We start from the raw sequence: 24,128 nt of genomic DNA, 5'->3' as shown, positions 1-24,128 counted from the left end.
GCCTGGAATGCCCATATGCATCTGCAGCCCCCAGCCCATAACAGCAAGCACTTTATTTTTATATATACAGGAAACTTTGTGCTATCCGGCACCCATGGGACCGAGCTACTGCCGTTTTTTTAAAAGCTCCGGATAGACCAGCGTCAATGTTATCAGATAAGAGCTTTTCATCGCAGTATCTGACCACAAACACTGTTGCTCAGCAACAGCTTGTAAACACTCGGCCCAGTAGCTTGGAAGCATCTCTGAAGCTGTTGCTAAGCGACAAAGACGCTTTCCAGAGCCTGCCTGTGAAAAGAATGCTAGGAGGAAAAAAAACTAACCAAAACGGCTGCTGATTTCTGCCATTAGATCAAAGTTGCCGGACATTCAACTTCCGGATAGAGCGACTGGGGGGAAGAGAGAGCGACTGGGGGGAAGAGAGAGCGACTGGGGGGAAGAGAGAGCGCGACTGGGGGGAAGAAGAGAGAGAGAGACTGCTGGATTTAGTTCGGGATTAGCCTGGAGAGAGAGGGGGGGAAGGAGCGCCTCAGGCCTGGCCCGATGGACCCCTGCGAAGGAAGGAAGGAAGAAGGCGAGCTCTCCCTCCCTCTCCCACCCCCTCACTCTCTCTCTCCCTCACCCTCTCTCCCTCACCCTCTCTCTCTCCCTCACCCTCTCTCTCTCCCTCACCCTCTCCCTGCTTTACTCTCTCTCTCTCTCTCTCTCTCTCTCTCTCTCTCTCTCTCCCTGCTTTACTCTCTCTCCCTCCCCGCCCCTCTCCTCACCCTCCCCGCCCCTCTCCTCACCCTCCCCCTGTCTCTCCCTGATTTCCTCCCTCTCCCTCCTTCTCCCTTTCCTCAGAGCCCGGACGCGGTGACCCGAAGCCCCCGTGTGCGGATCAGCGCCTCGGGGCCGGCCGGTGCGCGGTCTAGCGCGTGAGGCCCGGCCGGACTCACCTTAGCTCAGGTCGCACTCCGGGCCGCCACCGACGTTCACGCGCGCGCTGTCTCCCGCCCCGCCAGGCTTTACCAAGATGGCGGTGATGGCTACGCTCGGCTCAGTCCCGCCCCGCCAGCCTTTACCAAGATGGCGGTGATTGCAGGGCGGGCCCAGCGGGACGGGTGGTGCCTAGCTCGGGCGTGGCTGACGAGGAGAGGCCGAGGCTTTGAGGCCTGAGGCCGCATCTCATCCACCGCCGAGGGGGGGAAGCCCGAGTCCCCTTTGCAAAAGGAATTTTTTTTCTTTTAAAACCAACTTTTTTTTTGCTGGAAATCTATATTTCAAAATAAACACACAGTGGGGAAAAATAAATCAATAGTTAGGAATCAAGATGGCGGCCACTCACCTCAGCTCAGAAGGATTAGGCCCGCCCACACACGCAATGAAACGCCCCCCCCCCCCCCCCCCCCCCCGTGATGCACCGATTGGTCAACCATCAGGTTAACCCCCTGTACGATTGGTGAACCATCACGTCACTCAACGCTAATGAGCGGAATGTTGCCGTTTTTTGAACCTTTTTTGTATACTGTCCGAACAATTTTTGTCTGACCAAAAAGTAAATACGCCTATTAGACTCCCCTAATAAGCTTTCTTTTGATATAACATTTGTGTAGGTACACTCTATAACTTTTGATTGTATAGCCGGAGAGAGAGAGAGACAGACAAACTCTTTTATTTATATATATATATATATTTTTTTTTTTTTTTTAATATATATATATGTGTGTGTGTCCTAACATTTTTTGTAAATTTATTTTAGTCTGAGAACAACAAAAGCTAGATCAGTCCACTCACTACTTTCTAGAGGTCTTGCTCAACTGTTAACTCACATTTATTTTTTTCATGAGCACGGTGGCATAGTGGTTAGCACTGTTGCCTCACAGCGCCAGGGACCCGGGTTCAAATCCGGCCTCAGGTGACTGTCTGTCTGTGTGGAGTTTGCACATTCTCCCCGTGTTTGCGTGGATTTTCTCCGGGTGCTCCGGTTTCCTCCCACAGTCCAAAAATGTGCGGGTTAGGTTGATTGGCCATGATAAAAATTGACCCTTAGTGTTAGGGGGGATTAAATACGTGGGGTTACGGGGATAGGGCTTGGGTGGGATGGCTGTCGGTGTAGGGACCGGGTGCTAGGGTTTGGATGATCAGCCATGATCTCGTTGAATGGCGGAGCAGGCTCGAAGGGCCGAATGGCCTACTCCTGCTCCTACCTTCTATGTTTCTATGTTATACGCAGAGGAGAGAATATGGCCCTTTAATGTCTGATTGTTTAACTCCCTTTGATTTAATAGGTTTTGTGGTTCAGAGTCGCTCATTTGTTTATATTTAGGCAGGTCGACCATCTGTATGGTGTCACCTCATCATGTGTATCCTTTATAACCATGTGTGATGCTATTCTTTCCGTAACATTACATTTCATGGAGATGAGATCACGTTCTAAATATTTGTTCGACATTTCATCTGAAAATGATTTTGAGAGTTCTGAATTCCCATACAAGAGACTAACCCCCTCTCTGACTGGCTGAAACTGTCTGGGAAAGAAACCCCAAAGGAGCATAATGAACCGTTCCATCCATCTCCAGCTGATTCATTTTGACGTGTATTAAAGCAGAACTGATCAAGATGCTAAGTGGCTTAAGATTTATGTCCCTCTCAGGACACCTGCCTGAATTCAGTCAGAGCTTCATTTTTTAAAATTCATTCATAGGATGTGGGCGTCGCTGGCAAGGCCAGCATTTATTGCCCATCCCTTGTCATGAGCTATTGGATCGGGCACTGCCCGCAGGAGTCCTGATGGATGTTGTCATTTTTTAAATTTCTGTCCAAATGATTGATCTCTGTTTATTTGTAGAGTAACTGTGACGGAACAGGAGCCAGGTATCTGATTGGATGTGGTTATAACGCCTACCCAATGGGGTCCGAATATGCAGACTACCCTCAGATGGATGAGAAGCAGCAGAAAGACCGAGAAGCCAGGAAGTTTCGGTACATTATACATGCCGAGCAGAATGCTTTGACCTTCCGGTAAGTACTCAAAGCACTTGGGAACAATTTACTTTAACAACTTTATCCCTCTGAAATTACCTATGCATAAAAGAAGAAAGAAAGACTTGCATTTATATAGTGCCTTTCACAACCTCCGGACATCCCAAAGTGCTTTACAGCCAATGAAGTACTTTTTGAAGTATAGTCACTGTTGTAATGTAGGAAACGCAGCAACCAATTTGTGCACAGCAAGGTCCCACAAACAACGCAATAATGACTAGATAATCTGTTTTAGTGGTGTTGGTTGAGGGATAAATGTTGGCCAGGACGCGAAGAGAACTTCCCTGCTCCTCTTCAAAATAGTGCTATGGGATCTTTTACATCCACCTGAGAGGATAGACTGGAGTGTCGGCCTGGATTACGTGCTCAAGTCTCTGGATGGTGGTTAGGTAACTGCTTATGACCCTGCATCTTAGGTGGTGAATGTCCAACAAAGTAAGTTGTTGGCATCAAAGGTTGAGTCAGAGTCTTAAAATTCTCACCAGCTGTCATTGACTTGAACATAAACTGTGTGTGTTGTAAATTATTTCAATGTGAAATAATAACAGCTACATTAAGTTAAGCCAAGTAGAACAGTTGGATATATTATATTTCTCATATTGGTACATTAAAACACGCTTGAATCAGTCAGATCTGATATATTCTTACATTTTAATTAATTAAAACCTATATTTTAAAACTTTCTAATAAAAGTTTCCCCCGATTATGAGCCCAAAGTTTTAGCCTTTTAAATCATTTGTCAGTTTGGCGCACTGTTGCCTCTTGAGTCAGAAAATCGTGGGTTTAAGCCCCACCCCACCCCACGATTGAAGCACATAATCCAGGCTGACACCCCAGTGTAGTATAGTACTGAGGGAGTGCTACACTGTCCAAGGTGCCGAATTCAAATGAGATGTTTAACCAAGGGGCCATCACCCTGTTCAGGTGGATGCAAAAGATCCCACGGCACTATTTCAAGAGCAAGAGCGCTTTCCTTGTGTTTTGGCCAATATTTATCCCTGAATTAACACCATAACCAAAAAAAAATAGATTATCTGGTCATTCATTCATTTGTGACTTTGCTGTGAGCAAATTGACTGCCATGTTTGCCTGAGGTGGAATGTAGGGATGAAATGGAGAGAAAATGGAGGGAAAGGAAAGTTAATGAGTAGGTTCAGGTAAGTTTTACTTCATATTAGTGGCAGTTCCTGGATCTGTGGCTGTGTAACTGGGGTTCGTGCACTTGTTGCTAAGCAACAGGGATGCTTGGTCTGTGGCCGGAGTTCCTGCATATGTTGCTAAGCAACGGGGAAGCCTGGATTTGTTGCAGTGTTCGGAGCTCTCGTACCTTTTAACTATATCTCTCTGTAGTCTGGACTTTTTGATAAACCGGCACCACGCCAGTCCCATTGGTGCCGGATAATAGAGTTTCCTGTAATGGGAAAATAAATAGTTGAGTTATTACAACTATAACACGTAATTTGTGACAGTATCTCCAAAAATGGCTAAATTAAGCATTTATGCTGCTTTAAAACAATAGCAAAAAATGCCAGAAACACTCGGCAGTCAGGTACAGCATCTGTGGAGAGGAGCAATATGTCAGCGTTTCAGGAAAAGCTGAGCTTGACAGCTCTTCCTGTCAAACTTATGAATGAAGCATTCCCTGCTACCATTGGCTCTCCATGGCCTACGTGATCTCGGGCGACGCATCGAACTAACTGCGCCCCTGGGATACGCAAGCACTGCGCGCCGGCAGTTGGAGGAGGCCCAGGATCGCAATTCCACGGGGGCCCACAGCTCAACGGCCGGCACGCAAGGTAAGTGCAGGTCGGAGGCTTGCACCCGCGGGAAGCCCCCGACCCGAATTTCTGGGCCATTAAAAAAGCTGTGCAATAAGGTAAGTTTATTTTTAGCTCCTTTAAAACATATAAATTTATTTTTCAAAAATTTAAACTTTTGTTTTAAACATTTAATTAAATGGCATTTTAATTAATTTTAAATATGTAATTTTGTGTTTGTTTATTTGATGTGTAACTTTTTTGGGGTATTCCCATTCATGCTTATGGATTTTCCATACATATGGAATCCCCATAAGCATGAATGGGGATTCCCTTCTTTTATTGGTTGGGCTGGCCCACGTGATCTCGGGGGCGCTTGCGAACCGCGTGCGCCCTGGGATATGTGGGACTCTACCCGGAAAGGCCCAGGACCGCGAGTCTCCGTACCTCCCGGACCACCAGGTACGTGGGCATTTTATTTGCGAATCGGAGGCATTTCCCCGCGGGAAGCCTCCGAATGCAAATTCAGGGCCATTAAGGCACAACAGTTTTCCAGATAAAGATGCCATACAACCTTATCCGGGGAATACAACTTGAAACCCAGAGTGATCAGTTCCTCTGATCCAGATGCAAAATTTGGAGAAAAAAATATCTTTTAATATTCTCATGGTCTGTACGAATAGAACACAATGGGGAACACTGATGTGCGCAATTTAATTAAGACTTGAGGATATCCTTGGCAATAGATGACTATATCTAGTGAATTATCAGGTCATAGACTGGGCATTCCATTGTGCAACCTCTGTTTATTAAGTGTTCAATGTGTTCCTTCTGCAGGTGTCAGGATATTAAAGAAGATGAAAAAACAATGATATTTGTTACCAAATGCCCATGTGATGAATGCGTACCTTTAATAAACAGTGCCGGTATCAAACAGATATACACAGGTGACCTTGATGCTGGCAAAGTAAAGGCAGATATATCCTATCAGAAATTCTCTGGTCTACAAGGAGTGAGGAAGTTTACAGTAAGTACCTCATTACAAATCATAAGGGAAACGGGAGACGTTAACTCTCGCATCATGGCATCTAATCATAGTTTGAGTAACCACGATGTTTCTCAGCCTTCATTTCAGCTGCAGAGATGCTGATTTGGCACTGCAAGCCTGGCCAATGAGATCGCGAGCTTGGAACCTTTTTACTTCCAACGCCTTGTGTTTTCCAAGTTCTTCAACAATTCCTAGAACTTTACACTTTAACCAGTTCTGCTGCAGATGAGTGAACTGTGTTGTACTTAACAGTGGGTATAGAATCATAGAAATTTACAGCACAGAAGGAGGCCATTCGGCCCATCTTGTCCGTGCTGGCCAACAAGGAGCTATCCACCCTAATCCCACTTTCCAGCACTTGGTCCGTAGCCTTGTAGGTTACGGCACTTCAAGTGCATGTCCAAGTACTTTTTAAATGTGATGAGGGTCTCTGCCTCTACCACCCTTTCAGGCAGTGAGTTCCAGACCCCCACCACCCTCTGGGTGAAAACATTTCTCCTCAAATCCCCTCGAAACCTCTGACCAATTACTTTAAATCTATGCCCCCTGGTTATTGACCCTTCTGCTAAGGGAAATAGTTCCTTCCCATCCACTCTATCTAGACTTATAATTTTATACACCTCAATTAGGTCTCCCCTCAGCTTCCTCTGTTCCAAAGAAAACAACCGCAGCCTATCCAATCTTCCCTCATAGCTAAAATTCCCCAGCCCAGGCAACATCTTCATAAATCTCCTCTGCACCTCCTCTAGTGCAATCACATCCTTCCTGTAACGTGGTGACCAGAACTGTACGCAGTACTCTAGCTGTGGCCTAACTAGTGTTTTGTACAGTTCAAGCATAACCTCCATGCTTTTATATTCTATGCCTCAGCTAATAAAGGCAAATATCTCGTATACCTTCTTAACCACCTTATCTACCTGTCCTGCTTCCTTCAGGGATCTGTGGACATGCACTCCAAGGTCCCTCTGATCCTCTGCACTTCTCAGTGCCCTACCATTTACAGTGTATTCCCTTGCCTTGTTAGCCCTCCCCAAATGCATTACCTTACACTTCTCCAGATTGAATTCCATTTGCCACTGTTTTGCCCACCTGGCTAGTCCATTGATATCTTCCTGCAGTCTGCAGCCTTCTTCAGCAGTGTAATGGTTATGTTACTGGACAAGTAATCCAGAGATCGTGATTTCAAATCCCACCATGGCATTTTGAGAATTTGAATTTGGTTTAAAAAAAATCTGGAAATAAAAATCTGCTTTCAGTAAAAGTGACCATTGAAGCTGTCGGATTGTCATAAAAACCTAACTGGTTTACTAATGTCTTTTAGGGAAGGAAACCTGCCATCCTTACTCGGTCTGCCCTATATGTGACAGCAGTCCCACAACAATATGCTTCACTCTTACCTGCCCTCTGATGTGGCCTAGCAAGCCACTTGTTCGTTAAGGATGGGCAATAAATGCCAGCCGTGACACTGATGCCCACATTACGAGAATGGATAAAGCAACTTCTTAATAAGGGGAGATTAAACATGCTAGCCAGCCTCCTCTTAGGATAGATGTCAACATTGGGTCAGTGGTAGCCTCCAAGTCAGAAGGGTGTGGGTTCAAGTCCCACTCCAGAGATTTAAGCATATAATCTAGGCTAAGATGTCTATGCAGTACTGAGGGAGTGCTGCACTTTCTTTCGGCTGAGATGTTAACTAAGGCCCCATCTCTCGGGTGGATGTAAAAGATCCCATGGCACTATTCGAAGAAGAGCAGGGAAGTTCTTCCAATGGTCTTGTCAGGCTTAGGCCCTTGAATAGGCTAACTACACATTGGGTTTTACAGGATAATCCATATCCAGACCCCTTTAAACACTGAAAAACTAGGAAACAATAAGATGTCGGTTTAATAGTTTTTAATCATATTACTGGTACAGAGAGATACTCACGGGGGTGGGGGGATCCATCAGGAAGAGCTGTAAGCGCATAGTTCTAATCTGCTTACACTGGTCAAAAGTAGAAGTTCAAGTCCCACTGAACTTTTGTGTGTTGTAACATCTTGCTAGCGTAATGATAACATGTCAACACGTTCTGGTTATTTTTAATTAATATGTAACACGTTAACCCATTAAGTCATCTTGTCTTCTTTAGTGCACCTGCGCAACGCTATCATTGCTTTTATCATGACTTGTACCTTACTATCTCATCGTTTCATAGCTTTTTTTCTACTAGTCTAGGAACATAGGACATAGGAACAGGAGTAGGCCATTCAGCCCCTCGAGCCTGTTCTGCCATTCAATGAGATCATGGCTGATCTGCGACCTAACTCCATATACCTGCCTTTGGCCCATATCCCTTAATACCTTTGGTTAACAAAAATCTATCTATCAGTTTTAAAATTAACAATTGATCTAGAATCAATTGCTGTTTGCGGAAGGGAGTTCCAAACTTCTACCACCCTTTGAGTGTAGAAGTGTTTCCTAATTTCACTCCTGAAAGGTCTGGTTCTAATTTTTAGACTATACCCCCAGTCCTAGAATCCCCAACCAGTTGAAATAGTTTCTCTCTATCTACCCTATCTGTTCCCTTTAATATCTTGAAAATTTGATCAAATCACCCCTTCACCTTCTAACTTCTAGGGAATACGACCCTAATTTGTGTAATTTCCCCTTGGAGTCCGGGTGTCATTCTGGTAAACCTACGCTGCACTCCCTCCAAGGCCAGTATATCCTTCCTGAGGTGTGGTGCTCAGAACTGCTCACAGTGCTCCAGGTGTAGTTTAACCATGGCTTTGTCTAGCTGCAGCATAACTTCTACCCCCTTGTATTCTAGTCCTCTAGATATAAAGGCCAGCAACCCATTAGCATTTTTGATTATTTTCTGTACCTGTTCATGATATTTTAATGATCTATGTACCTGGACCCCAAGTCTCTTTGGAACTCCACTGTTTTTAGCTTTTCACCATTTAGCAAGTACCCTGCTCGATCCTTATTAGGTCCAAAGTGAATGACCTCACATTTGCCTACATTGAAATCAAAGGAAACTGGACGGACCACCCGGCACCGGCTTCGGACACGACAATGCCACACCCAGCCCAGTCGACCGTGCAAAGTCCTCCTCACCAACATCTGGGGACTTGTGCCAAAATTGGGAGAGTTGTCCCACAGACTAGTCAAGCAACAACCTGACCTAGTCATACTCACAGAATCATACCTTTCAGCCAGTGTCCCAAACTGTTCCATCACCATCCCTGGGTATGTCCTGTCCCACCGGCAGGACAGAGCCACCAGGGGTGGCGGCACAGTGGTATACAGTCGGGAAGAAGTGGCCCTGGGAGTCCTCAACATTGACTCCGAACCTCATGAAGTCTCATGGCTTCAGGTCAAGCATAGGCAAGAAAACCTCCTGCTGATTACCACCTACCGCCCTCCCTCAGCTGATGAATCAGTACTCCTCCATGTTGAACACCACTTGGAAGAAGCACTGAGAGTAGCAAGGGCACAGAATGTACTCTGGGTGGGGGACTTCAATGTCCATCACCAAGAGTGGCTCAGTAGCACCACTACTGACCGAGCTGGCCGAGTCCTGAAGGTCATAGCTACCAGTCTGGGCCTGCTACAGGTGGTGAGAACCAACACGAGGGAAAAATCTACTTGACCTCGTCCTCACTAATCTACCTGTCGCAGATACATCTGTCCATGACAGCATTGGTAGCAGTGACCACTGCACAATCCTTGTGGAGATGAAGTCCCATCTTCACACTGAGGACACCCTCCATCGTGTTGTGTTCAGAACCAATCTAGCAGCTCAAAACTCGGCATCCATGAGGTGCTGTGGGCCATCAGCAGCAGCAGAATTATATTCCACCACAATCTGTTACCTCATGGCCTGGCATATCCCTCACTCTACCATTACCATCAAGCCAGGGGACCAACCCTGGTTCAATAAGGAGTGTAGTAGAGCATGCCAGGAGCAGCACCAGGTGTACCTAAAAATGAGGTGCCAACCTGGGGAAACTGCAACACAGGACTACATGCATGCTAAAAAGCGGAAGCAGCATGCTATAGACAGGGCTAAGCGATCCCACAGTCAACAGATCAGATCAAAGCTCTGCAGTCCTGCCACATCCAGTCATGAATGGTGGTGGACCATTAAACAACTAACGGGAGGAGGAGGCTCCATGAATATCCCCATCCTCAATGATGGTGGAACCCAGCACGTGAGTGCAAAAGACAAAGCTGAAGCATTTGTAACCATCTTCAGCCTGAAGGGCCGAGTGGAGGATCCATATCTGCCTCCTCCTGAGGTCCCCACCACCACAGAAGCTAGTCTTCAGCCAATTCGATTCACTCCATGTGATATCAGGAAACGGCTGAGTGCAATGGATACAGCAAAGGCTGTGGGCCCCCACAATATCCCAGCTATCGTGCTGAAGACTTGTGCTCCAGAACTAGCCGCGCCTCTAGCCAAGCTGTTCCGGTACAACTATAACACTGGCCTCTATCGGACAATGTGGAAAACTGCCCAGGTATGTCCTGTCCACAAAAAGCAGGACAAATCCAAACTCTCCAATTACCGCCCCATCAGTCTACTCTCAATCATCAGCAGAGTGATGGAAGGTGTCGTCGACTGTGCTATCAAGTGGCACTTACTTACCAATAACCTGCGCACGGATGCTTAGTTTGGGTTCCGCCAAGACCACTGGGCTCCTGACCTCATTACAGCCTTGGTCCAAAAATGGGCAAAAGAGCTGAATTCCAGAGGTGAGGTGAGAGTGACTGCCCTTGACATCAAGGCAGCATTTGACCAAGTGTGGTATGAAGGAGCCCTAGTAAAACTGAAGTCAATGGGAATCGGAGGGGGGCGTTGGGGGGGAAGAAACTCTCCACTGGCTGGGGTCATACCTAGCACAAAGGAAGATGATTGTGGTGGTTGGAGGTCAATCATCACAGCCCCAGGACATTGCTGCAGAAGTTCCTCAGGGCAGTGTCCTAGGCCCAACCACCTTCAGCTGCTTCATCAATGACCTTCCCTCGATTATAAGGTCAGAAGTGGGGATGTCCGCTGATGACTGCACAGTGTTCAGTGCCATTCGTAACTCCTCATATAATGAAGCAGTCCATGCCCGCATGCAGCAAGAGCTGGACGACTTTCAGGCTTGGGCAGATAACATTCGCGCCACAGAAGTGCCAGGCAATGACTATCTCCAACAAGCGAGCGTCTAACCACCGCCCCTTGACATTCAACGGCATTACCATCGCCAAATCCCCCACCATCAATATCCTGGGGGTCACCATTGACCAGAAACTTAACTGGACCAGCCACATAAATACTGTGGCAAAAGCGCAGGTCAGAGGCTGGGTGTCTCACCTCCTGACTCCCCAAAGCCCTTCCACCATCTACAAGGCACAAGTCAGGAGTGTGATGGAATACTCTCCACCTGCCTGGATGAGTGCAGCTCCAACAACACTCAAGAAGCTCGACACCATCCAAGACAAAGCAGCCTGCTTGATTGGCACCCCGTCCACCACCTTAAACATTGGCTCCCTCCACCACCGTGGCTGCAATGTGTACCATCTACAAGATGCACTGCAGCAACTTGCCAAGGCTTCTTCGGCAGCACCTCCCAAACCTGCGACCTCTACCAACTAGAAGGACAAAGGCAGCAGGCGCATGGGATCACCACCACCACCTCCAAGTTCCCCTCCAAGTCGTACACCATCCTGATTTGGAAGTATATCGTCGCTGGGTCAAAATCCTGGCACTCCCTAACAGCACTGTAGGAGTACCTTCACCGTATGGACTGCAGCGGTTCAAGAAGGCGGCTCACCACCACCACCTTCTTGAGGGCAACTAGGGGTGGGCAATAAATGCTGGCCTTGCCAGCGATACCCACATCCCATGAACGAATATAAAATTTGCCACAGTTTTGCCCATTCACTTTAATCCATCAATATCCCTTTGTAATTTTATGTTTTCATCTACACTGCCGACAATGCTGCCTATCTTCTTGTCATCGGCAAATTTGGATATGTGGCTTTCTATGCCATCATCTAAGTCGTTAATGAATACCGTGAATAGTTGCGGCCCCAACACAGATCCCTGCAGGACACCACTAGTCACATCCTGCCAATTAGAGTACCTGTCCATTATGCTTACACTCTGTCTTCTGCCACTCAGCTAAATTCCTAACCAGGTCAATAATAGACCAAGCCATAGCTGTACTTACAGATTATTAGTCCAGTAATGTCTGTTGACGGGTTCTAATCTTGTCCTGACCTCTTAGAGCCTACTTTATTGTAGATTCTTAGTTTTACTATGTGTAAGTGTCTTTAATATTGGGAAATGTTTAATAAAGTTATTGGAATTATTAGGATCTTCCCTTCCTGGCCTAACCCTATATACAGTCCTGTCCAGCATTTATCCATCAACCAGCACCTAAAACAAATGATCTGGTCATTTAACTCATTGCTGTTTGTGAGTTATTGTTGTGTGCAAATTGCCTGCCGTGTTTCCTGTAGTGACTACACGTCAAAAAGTACTTTATTGGTTGTAAAGTGCTTTGGGGCATTTTGAGGTTGTGAAATGCAAGTTGGTTCTATCTTCTTTTTATAGGTGTGGCTGGCTCACTAAATATAATGGGCTCCATTATTACATAGAATTGCATGGAATCTACAGCCCAGAAACAGGCCATTCAGCCCAACAAGTCTGTGCTGGTGTTTATACTCGCACAGATCTTCTCCCATTCCATCTACCTCACCTCAGCCTTTCAGCATATCTTTCGATTACATTTTCTTTCATGTACTTGTCTAGTTTCCTTTTGAAAGCATCCAAGTTTTTCACCTCAACCACTTCCTGTAGTAGTGAGTTCCACATTCTAACCACTGAGTAAAGAAAAACGCCCCAACCTGTTCAATCTTTCCTGATAGCTGTAATATCTCCGTTCTGGTACCATCCTTGTAAATCTTTTTTTTAACTTTCTTCAGTGCTTCAATGTCCTTTTTATAGTATGGAGACTAGAGCTGTGCACAGTACTTAAAGTGTGGCCTGACCAGGGTCCTATACAAGTTTAATATTACTTCACTACTTTTTAATTTTATACCCTAGAAATAAATCCCAGTGCTTTGTTAGCATTTTTAATTGTTTGCTGACTTGCGATGCTGCTTTTAATGATTTGTTCACCTGTAGTCCTAGATCCCTTTGCTCTTCTACCCCATTCAGTTTCTTATTTTCTAAGGTGTAGGTAATGTTTCTATTTTTCCTACTAAGGTGCATCACCTCACATTTATCTATGTTAAAGTACATTTGCCACATAACTGCCCAGTCTGCAAGTTTTCTAATGTCTTATATTATGTTGCATTCTTCCTCAGTGTTAGCTATACCCGCCCCCCAGTTATATAAAAAATTATAATTTTTAGTTAACTAGCAGTAAGTGCCTGGTATAAATAAAATATTGTACGAGGGAATGCATTATGAAAAATCCTTCCACTCTTAGAGTAGCCTGCGACTCATTGAAGATTCACCCATCAGGAATTATCAGGCCAAAACATTCACGATCCTATTGCACTACACCCAGTATCTTCTGTTGGTACCATACAAATGGAGGGAGTTTGTTTTTCCAGTTCTATGTGTGGAAAAGATCCATGCATATAATTGTCCCATCTGTGTGGGCCTGGTGATAACACCCAGCCTACTCTTCATTTAGAAGAGATAATCACTGATTGTCAGAACATTAACACCCTGTTTTCTCCACCCACCCCCACCCAAAAAAGGAAGGTCAAATAAAAGCGAAGTATTCTTGTAATATAAATAAAAATGTCACATTATATTCAATACAATTTTTGTTCCACTGGTGAGGCTCCACATTGGGAGCAGAGCGTCACAGTGACCCCTATAGAATTCAATTCATGGGTTAAAACAAATGCCATTATTTAAATGTTCTGTCTTACAAAGATTTTAGAATAGGTGGATTTTAATAGCTTGCGATAACTAAAACCTGTGAGCAGTTTTATCACTATGGCGACCTCCAAGTCCTAAGCCAGTTTGTGAGATGAGATACATGAACAAATGACTGAATCTCCTCTGGTAGATATTTATAATCATTCAAAATGTATTTTAAGTGATGTACATAAAACTTAGATTTCTTTTTACAGTGGCAGAAAAATCCAACCAACAGTATTTTAACATCAAGTGTCCGAGCTGTTCACAGTGAGTATCTGTTCACTGATACAAACCACAACGTTATGTACTGGATAAACCCGTAGTTTGGGTAGAATGTTACGCTTTAAAGGGGCACACTATACTGTCAAACAGAACAACAGTTGTGGATCATGTGTGCAGTTTCCAAAGACACTTTTTTTACATCGCTTCTGATAATTCTGTTTGCGGAAGAGTGGTGCCCCGCTGCTCTCGGTACACGGTCCTCAGTTTGTGTTTGTGTTCTCCTGCCGCTGCTCTCCATGGGGCCACAGAACACTGACCGAGAAAAGGATCTCTGCAGGATATGGATTCAGGCTTCCTGCCTGTTCTTTCATTCGTAGATATGGGAAGACCGAAGAGAGAGCTGTCTGTCTGAGTCGGGTAAACTAGTCACATAGTTGAAAGTTAAGTACGCCTGCCACAACTGGGATTCCAACTCTAGCCTCTTGGTTTTAAAAGTCTATGTGGTGACTTCCTGGGGAGTGTATGTTGGCAATTTAAACCCACTCTTGGATCAATTGTTCAAAATGTGTGAAGAATTTACAAACCCTGTAGCTTTCTCTCAACAGCGCTGCAGTTGCCACTGTTTGCAAAGTTTTAACAATCACTGAAAGCCAGTGGCTGTCATCGTTCAACAGCTTAAAAATAACATCTTTTGGTTCATGTTGGGAATACAGCTGTGCTCTGAGGTATTACTGTGAAATCTACAGGAAGGGCACAGGACAGAGATACTGAACAAGAACAACAATCCCTGGCTTTGGTGCACAATTTTATTTTGCTCCTACCCCTCGTAGGAACAGGAGCAGGCCATTCAGTCCCTCGAGCCTGCTCCGCCATTCAGTTATATCAAGGCTGATCACTCGACTCTATTGACCTTTCTCTGCTCCATATTCCTTGGTACCCTTACCCTACAAAAATCTAGCGCTCTGTCTTGAAAGCTCCGATTGACCCCCAGCATCCACAGCTTTTTGAAGAGAGCGTTCCAGATTTCCACTCCCCTTTGTGGGAAAAGGGCTTTGTGATTTCACTCCTAAATGGCCAAGCTCTAATTTTAAGAATATGCTCCCCTTGTTCTTGATTTTCCCCATCAGAAGAAATAGTTTCTCCCTATCTACCCTATTGAATCCATTTAACATTTTAAACAACTTGATCAGATTGCCCCTCAATCTTATAAACTCCAGGGAATACAAACTAAGCCCTCAGCTTTGTCACCGACTCCAGTAAGTACTTAGCTTGTTATGTTATGTTTTCCATGTACGTCACTGAATAGAATGTGGTGCCTGCAATAAACGTGTTAGTGGCTGCTCCATGGAGGACATTTATCTGCCTCACAGTACTTTGAGCAATACTGTGGACTCACATCCACTAACTTCTAGCACCCTGACCATATCTTCACTTGTGTTCTCTCCACAGGAAAACGAGGACCAACCAAACCATCCGCACTCCAAAGCACCACCACCCCAGGAATCGCAAACACGACAACCATGTGTGCAACGAGTTCCAGCACAGAACCTGCGCCATCTTGTGAGTCATCGGTACTGGGGCGCTCGGCAAGTATGGAGGGCCCCCAATCTCTCTTGGCCAAAGGTGATTTGAAGAGGCCACTGAAGGCTCCTAGGTCTGAATTCCAAACTGAGGAGCTGTTAAATTTGGAGATCAGTGAGCCAGCTTTCAAACGGAGGGTGGTGGAGCACCAGTGCTATCTGCAGAATATTGTGACTTCATTGCACAATGCGATGGATCGGATGGAGATGACCATGTCAAGACTGAATACCTCCATGTCTGAAGTTCACAATGTGCTGGACCAACGATTGGCTGCATTGCAGACTAGCAGGGAGGGAGTGTCATCGCAGGCAGTATCTGTGGTGGAAAGCTGTTTTACCCAGGGACTGATCAACATAGGAGCATTGCTTCAAAATGCCCTGACTGCTGCTGTATCTGACATGGGTTCCAAAGTGCAAGAAGGCCTGCAGATGGGATTCGAAATCCTTGGGGAAAAAATACAGTCAACCATGACTGCCGATCTGATAAACGAACATACCACTGCTCGCCGAAACCTATGCAGCAGATGTGAAGGAATCTCAACCACCGGAGGCCTAAATAGCTCGTTGCAAGAGGTCGGATCTCGCGACGGCAGTCTGTCCCTTTTATCGTACCAACCCAGCCAGCTTTCCTCTGGCTCCCCACTGGAAAACAGGAGCCCCTCTGCGGTGACTCAAATACCTGGAGGCACAAAAATCTAGGGAGGCTGGAGTAAGGAGGGAAGTCGGAAGGATAATTGGGGTGTGGAATAACCTACCTAAGAAGGCTATTGAACTAAATAATATGGGCACAAGAGGCAGCTGCCATGTATTGCTGATGAAGGAAGTGATTGAGATGTACCTCTCAGCCACCCTACTCTGTAGTATGGGTCACACACCAGTATTACAGAGTATCATTGTTCCAGCATGCATAACGTTTTAATTCTGTTCAAATCATTGACTAAACTCCCACTGTAGTTTCTTAATGTTCCTTTTACATTACAGTAGCTTTCCCGGCAGACTGCAGTGCTACTTCTTGCTGCTGTATCGCCGAGCCTTCACCGTCTTCTTTCATCTTTAGGGCAAGCGGTCTTTCCTATGTCCAGACCCTTTCACAGTTTGCCAATTCAAAAGCACGTTCAGGCTTGGCATTTTACTCTGCCAGATTCGAGCCACTTATTACAAGCCTTCAGAACAATCACAGCTGTCCACAAGATCGACATATTCTTCTTCGCTGCAGTGCTTCAGTACCTGGATGTCACTGGTGGGTCTTGAATGGGATCATCGGTACCTGCAAACTGCCTTCTTCACCTGTACTGATAATTTCCAAACAGATCAACCACAGCCTGTTGACAGTTTGAAGCTTTGTAGAGGAGTGCAAGAAAAAAATTGACGTTTCTACATATGTTTGATTCAACTGAAGGGCAGCTGCTGGGGAGATTGATGTTCGTGAGTCTTCCCCCTCTGACCAATTTTATTTAGGGCTAAAGAAGATTCTCTGGTGTCTCTAAGTTATCTCTGTGCTTCAGTAGTTTCACTACTGCATTGGGTTGTTAGCCAGCAAACAAATGGGCAGTCTTGCTGATACCGCATTCTTTCATGGCTTCCATTTAAAACATCCCATTAGGCTTGTATTCCTTGGAGTATAGAATATTAAGGGATGATCTAATTGAGGTGTTTAAGATGATTCAGGGAGTTGATAGGGTAGATAGAGAAACCATTTCCTCTGGTGGGAGTCCAGGACAAGGGGCATATCCTTAGAATTGCCATTAGGAAGCACTTCTTCACACACAGGCTAGTGGAAATCTGGAACTCTTGCCCCAAAAAGTTGTTGAGCCTAGGACAATTGAAAATTTCAAAACTGAGATTGATAGATTTTTGTTAGGCAAGGAATTAAGGCAGGTAAATGGAGTTAAGGTACAGATCAGCCAAGATCTAATTGAATGGTGGAACAGGCTCAAGGGGCTGAATGGCCTCCTCTTGTTCCTAAGATTGCTAGCAGTTTCACTACAGGTTCTGTGAATTAGTCCATGTCAATACAGAAGGCACCTCACGGCAGACCTTTCCCGTTATCAGATTGATGTTTTGGACCTAGAACATCTCCAGCAATATAGCTGACTTTTGTAGAACTGTGGCTTATCTTTGTTACAGCTTCTGGATCCGTGCATTGTTTCTTGAAGAATGTTATGTTCTCCACGAGGAAAGTATAAAGTAGGCTGTACTTTCAAGCTCTGCTTTAGTTTCCTTGATGTGCTCTTTGTAGCATAGATTGAGTCACCTTTTCTCCTGCAGCATGCTTTTGTGTTCTGCCGAAGTTTCTTTGACGTCTGTTGTCATAACCTACCAAAGTGTCCACTATCTATAATACTCATTGATCTCGCGTGACATTGCACGGGGGGAAAGGGAGTCAACACTTGAACAGTGATGAAAGATATGTGTCAATGTTCCCAAAGAATGTGATGACAGTACACTTTAAAACAACACACAACACTATTATGAAGATTAAAAAAGTAATAAACTGGAGAGTTTAAATTAAAATGCGTTCTTCAGTTTTTTTTGATGCTGTACATCGGAAAACTCGCACCCACAGCAACCAACGCAAACCACACATCATAATTCATCATCGACAGCAGAGGATACTGATGAACTCTTGCCCAGCTGAGTAGGCAGCAGTGAATTAATAAATTAATGGAGCAGCGGGCACCACAGAATCAAGCAATTCATAAAGCATCATCAAATAACTCCATGACTACTGCAGTGGAAACCAGTGAATTAAATGGAGAAGTGGCTAGCAACTTAATTAATAATTTCATAGTACTGTAGCTGGAACAACAAATAGTTATCAGGATGTGTTTTTGGTGAGTCAGTGCTGATGGATTTGCCATTGGAAGGTAATAATATTCAAACCAACTATTTACACTTCTCCAAGCTATAGCCAAATCATCTATAGAAATGGCCTACCCATAATGCAATGTCAAGCCACACCTGTAGAAAGTGGATTCAACCGCAACCCGAATGGCACCAGGCCAAATTAAACCAGATTAAAAGTGACTAGCCACAGCTCATAAATAGATCCTTGGGTAGAGAGGACCTCCAGAAATCTCTTCAGTCCCGAGTACGTGCAGCAGCTGCTGAGTGTGGAGAACGAGGGAACCTCGCCGGAGGCGGAGAACGAGGGAACCTCGCCGGAGGCGGAGAATGACGGAATCTTGCCGGAGGTGGAGACCAAGGCTAGATTAAGGCGAGGAAGAAAAAAAATCTATCCCATTTAGCACGGTGGTAGTGCCACACAACACGATGGAGGGTGTCCTCAGTGTGAAGATGGGACTTCGTCTCCACAATGTCTGTGTGGTTGTCACTGCTACCAATGCTGTCATGGACAGATGCATCTGTGACAGGTAGTCAAGTATATTTTTCCCTCGTGTTGGTTCTCTCGCCACCTGTCGCAGGCCCAGACTGGCAGTTATGTGCTTCAGGACTCGGCCAGCTTGGTCAGTAGTGGTGCTATCGAGCCACTCTTGGTGATGGACATTGAAGTCCCCCACCCAGTGTACATTCTGTGCTCTTGCTACTCTCAGTGCTTCTTCCAAGTGGTGTTCAACATGGAGGAGTACTGATTCATCAGCTGAGGGAGGGCGGCAGGTCGTAATCAGCAGGAGGTTTCCTTACCTATGCTTGACCTGAAGCCATGAGACTTCATGGGGTCCGGAGTCAATGTTGAGGACTCCCAGGGCCACTCCTTCCCGACTGTATACCACTGTCCCGCCACCACCCCTGGTGGGTCTGTCCTGCCAGTGGGACAGGACATACCCAGGGATGATGGAGGAGTTTGGGACATTGGCTGAAAGATATGGTTCTGTGAGTATGACTGTGTCAGGCTGTTGCTTAACTAGTCTGTGGTGAGGAGGACTTTGCAGGGTAGACTGGGCTGGGTGGGCCGTTGACATGTCCGTAGCTGTTGCCGAGGTCAATGCTGGGTGGTCCGCCTGGTTTCATTCTTATTGTGTTTCGTAGTGGTTTGTTACAACTGAGTGGCTTGCTAGGCCATTTCAGAGGGCAGTTAAGAGTCGACCACATTGCTGTGGGTCTGGAGTCGCATATAGACCAGACCAGGTAAGGACGGCAGATTTCCCTCCCTAAAGGACATTAGTGAACCAGATGGGTTTTTACGACAATCCGATAGTTTCATGGTTACTATTACTGATACTAGCTTTTTATTCCATCTTCAGCGAGAAGGGCGGAGTGGATGATCCATAGCGGCCTACTCCTGAGGTCTCCACCACCACACATGCCAGTCTTCAGCCAATTCGATTCACTCCACGTGATATCAAGAAACGGCTGAGCGCACTGGATACAGCAAAGGTTATGGGCCACGACAACATCCCGGCTATTGTGATGAAGACTTGTGCTCCAGAACTAGCCGCGCCTCTAGCCAAGCTGTTCCGGTACAGCTACAACACTGGCATCTATCTGACAATGTGGAAAACTGCCCAGGTATGTCCTGTTCACAAAAAGCAGGACAAATCCAATCCGCTTACTCACCAATATAATCTGTTCACTGATGCCAAGTTTGGATTCCGCCAAGATCACTCTGCTCCCAACCTCATTACAGCCTTGGTCCAAACATGGCCAAAGGAGCTGAATTCCAGAGGTGAGGTGAGAGTGACTGCCCTTGACATCAAGGCAGCATTTGACCAGGTATGGCATCAAGGAGCCCTAGTAAAACTGAAGTCAGTGGGAATCGGGGAAAACGCTCCACTGGCTGGAGTCATACCTAGCACAAAGGAAGATGGTTGTGGTGGTTGAAGGTCAATCATCAGAGCCCCAGGACATCGCTGCAGGAGTTCCTCAGGTTAGTGTCCTAGGTCCAACCATCTTCAGCTGCTTCATCAATGACCTTCCCTCCATCATAAGGTCAGAAATGGGGATGTTCGCTGATGACTGCACAGTGTTCAGCGCCATTCACAACTCAGATAATGAAGCAGTCCATGCCCGCATGCAACAAGACCTGGATGACGTTCAGGCATAGGCAGATAAGTGGCAGGTAACATTCGTGCCACAGAAGTGCCAGGCAATTACTTTCTCCAACAAATGAGCATCTAACCACCCCCCCTTGATTTTCAATGGCATTACCATCACCGCATCCCCCACCATCAACATCCTGGGGGTCACCATTGACCAGGAACTTAACTGGACCAACCACACAAATACAGTGGCAACAAGGACAGGTCAGAGGCTAGGTATTCTGCGGCGAGTGTCTCACCTCCTGATTCCCCAAAGCCTTTCCACCATCTATAAGGCACAAGTAAGGAGTGTGATGAAATACTCTCCACTTAACCTGGATGAGTGCAGCTCCAACACTCAAGAAGCTGAACTCCATCCAGGACAAAGCAGCCTGCTTGATTGGCACCCCATCCATCACCTTAAACATTCACTCCCTCCACCACCAGCGTACCATGGCTGCAGTGTGTACCATCTACAGGATGCACTGCAGCAACTCGCCAAAGCTTCTTCGGCAGAACCTCCCAAACCCGTGTCCCCTTCCACCTAGAAGGACATGGGCAGCAGGCGCATGGGAACACCACCACCTCCAAGTTCCCCTCCAAGTCACACACCATCCTGACTTGGAACTATATCGCCGATCCTTCATCGTCGTTGGGTCAAAATCCTGGAACTCCCTAACACCACTGTGGGAGTACCTTCACCACTCGGACTGCAGCGGTTCAAGAAGGTGGCTCACAACCACCTTCTCAAGGGCAATTAGGGATGGGCAATAAATGCTGGATTTGCCAGCGACGCCCACATCCCATAAACGAATAAAAGAAAAAGACCCATTTATGGACTCACCAAGGCAAAGAAGCCATTGGTAGTAAAAAGGAAATATATAGAGCTATTCACAACAATTGTTTGAATAATTATAGAAGTATTACCTTTGCTAGTCTCGCCAACACCACCAGTACTATGAAGCAACTGCACTGTTGTAATGTAGGAAATATGGCAGCCAATTTGTCTCTTGTCATTATCTCATTGCTGTTGTGGGAGCTTGCTGTGTGTAAATTGGCTGCTGCGTCCCCCACATTACAATAGTGACTACATTTCAAAAGTACTTCATTGGCTATAAAGCACTTTGAGATGTCCTGAAGTCGTGAAAGGCGCTATATAAATGCAAGTCTGTCTTTCTTTACCCTTAGCCTGTGCTGATTTAGCTGATCTCAGCTAAGGGGAGAGAGGGTAGCAAAACAGTACAATTGGCTTCAGTGCATCGAAACTGTCCACTCCCTGGTGAACCCTGTGTAGGTGGATGTTGAGTGAGGACAGGGTCAAGCTTGGTAGTGCTTCCCCTTAAGGTCCCTGATAGCATTCACTATCTAACCTCCCTCCTGGGGAATGACCTCTTTGGCAAGGTCTGAGGGCTGCTGATGTACAGTATTCAGCATGAATCATCTCCAGGGCAGGAGATTAGGATGCAAAAGACATGTAACTGCAGTACAATTGCTTCATAGTATTGGTGGTGTGGGTGAGATTAGTGAAGGTAATAGTTATATCATTATTCAAACAATTATCGTCAATGGCTGTATATTTCCCTGTGTAATTATATAAGTCAACTGTGGAATGACTCAAAAACTTTGTAAAAAGCTACCATTACAAAATGTGCCATATTTCCCAATTTTTTGTATCCGCTATGGATCAGTTGGTAGCATTCTTGCCTCTGAGTCAGAAGGTTGTGGGTTCAAATCCCGCTCCAGAGACTTGAGCACACAATCTAGGCTGACACTTCCAGTGCAGTACTGAGGGAGTGCTTCGCGGTCGGAGGTGCCGTCTTTCGGATGAGACAATAAACTGAGACCCTGTCTGCCTTCGCGAGTGGACGTAAAGATCCCTCGGCACTATGTTGAAGAAGAGCAGGAGAATTCTCCCGGTGTGCTAGCCAATATTTATCCCTCATCACTAAAAACAGATGATCATGTAATCATCTCATTACTGTTGGTGGGATCTTGCTGTGCACAACTTGGCTGCCGCGTTTCCTGCATTTCAGCAGTGGCTGCGCTTCAAAAAGTACTTCATTGGCTGTGAAGGGCTGTGGGACGTCCTGAGGTAATGAAAGGTGCTATAGAAATACAAGTTCTTTCTTTAGTGGGGTAAATTCAAAAAACATCTTTGTGTAATCATCTTTCTTTCATCATTCAGCATTTACTGCAGAAATTTTTCTAGTTCTCATATTGGCCACTAGAGGGGGCTCCTAGAGCAGCAATGTTCCATCGCAGGGACAGAAAGTAAGTAGGAATATAACCCCCAGAGTGGGGAATATAGCAGCACCCAGAAATAAGGCAGGCACAGCTCGTGTGAGGTTATTGTTTTTTGTGTAAGAACTGGACACAGCAGGGAAGATTTTCCTGTGAAATTACACAAGTTTCTTGGCGTACCTCAGCCGGGGCGGGGGGAGTGGAAAATCCGACGTTACTTCTGCTGCTAAGCGCCCAACCCAAAATGGGACGGGCGTAACAAAAGATGCTGTTAACATTGGAGTGACATCACATGTCGCACTTTCCATCACCACTCACTGGGAATATATGGAATAAAGACATGGAAATACATGGATTAAAGATGGAAATACATGGAATAAAGACATGGAAATACTTGAAGTAAAGACAAGGAATAAAAACACGGAAATACTTGAAGTAAAGACAAGGAATAAAAACACGGAAATACTTGAAGTAAAGACGAGGAATAGAGACATGGAAATTCATGGAATAAAGACATGGAAATGCACACAAGTCACAACAGATAATTCGACCTAACTAGTCCATGTCAGTGTTTACCGTGCACACTGGCATTAAATCCACTCAGTAAGACCAAACCATTGCAGTATGATCAAGTCCCTCTTGCACTGCCAGAATTTACCACTATGAGTCTGGTCTGATATGGGTCGAGTCCAACATGTGTCACGGCCCATATGGATCAGCTCCAATATGGATCGTGGTCAATATGGGTCAGGTCTGTCATGGGGCAGTGCCAATTTGGGTCAGGGTCAGTATGGGTCAGGTGAAATATGTGTTAGAGGTATATGGATCAGGGCCAATAAGGGTCAGGTTCAATAGGGGGCAGGACCAATATGGCTCAAGGCCAATTTAAAAAGAAAAAAATAAAGACTTGCATTTATATTATGCCTTTCGCGACCTCAGGACATCCCAAAGCCAATGAAGTACTTTTTGAAGTGTAGTCACTGTTGTAATGTAGAAAACATGGCAGCCAATTTGTGCACAGCAAGGTCATACAAATAGCAATGTGATACTGACCAGATAATCTGTTTTAGTGATGTTGATTAATGGATAAATAATGGCCAGGACACTGCAGATCACTCCCCTGCTCTTCTTCAAAATAGCGCCATGGGATCTTTTACATCCACCTGAGAGGGCAAATGGGGCCTTGGTTTAACATCTCATCCGAAAGACAGTACTATACTGGAGTGTCAACCTAGATTTTGTGCTCAAGTTTCTGGAGTGAGACTTGAACCCACAACCTGCTGACTCAGAGGCGAGAATGCGACCACTGAACCGTGGCTAACTTAATCAGGGTCAAGTCCAATTTGGGTCAGGGCCAAT

General features: G+C 45.6%; 1 protein-coding gene across 1 annotated transcript in view; it reads left to right on the top strand.

Moving 5' to 3' along the window:
• The window catches only part of cdadc1 (cytidine and dCMP deaminase domain containing 1), a 42,640-nt gene extending 26,273 nt beyond the window's left edge, over positions 1 to 16,367 (top strand). The window contains exons 6-9 of the mRNA XM_086006442.1: positions 2,831 to 3,003; positions 5,619 to 5,808; positions 13,960 to 14,014; positions 15,419 to 16,367. Coding sequence (XP_085862568.1) covers positions 2,831 to 3,003; positions 5,619 to 5,808; positions 13,960 to 14,014; positions 15,419 to 16,248 — 1,248 coding nt within the window. The 3' untranslated portion in view covers positions 16,249 to 16,367. The remainder of the gene's footprint in view (positions 1 to 2,830; positions 3,004 to 5,618; positions 5,809 to 13,959; positions 14,015 to 15,418) is intronic.
• Positions 16,368 to 24,128: the final 7,761 nt, after the last annotated feature.

This window comes from Somniosus microcephalus, chromosome 14, assembly GCF_052327205.1.
Source record: "Somniosus microcephalus isolate GS21.2 chromosome 14, FLI_Smic_1.0, whole genome shotgun sequence".
NCBI classification, from domain to species: Eukaryota; Metazoa; Chordata; class Chondrichthyes; order Squaliformes; family Somniosidae; genus Somniosus; species Somniosus microcephalus.
The sequence above is the reverse complement of the archived record's forward strand: the minus strand, read 5'-3'. Positions and strand labels throughout refer to the sequence as shown.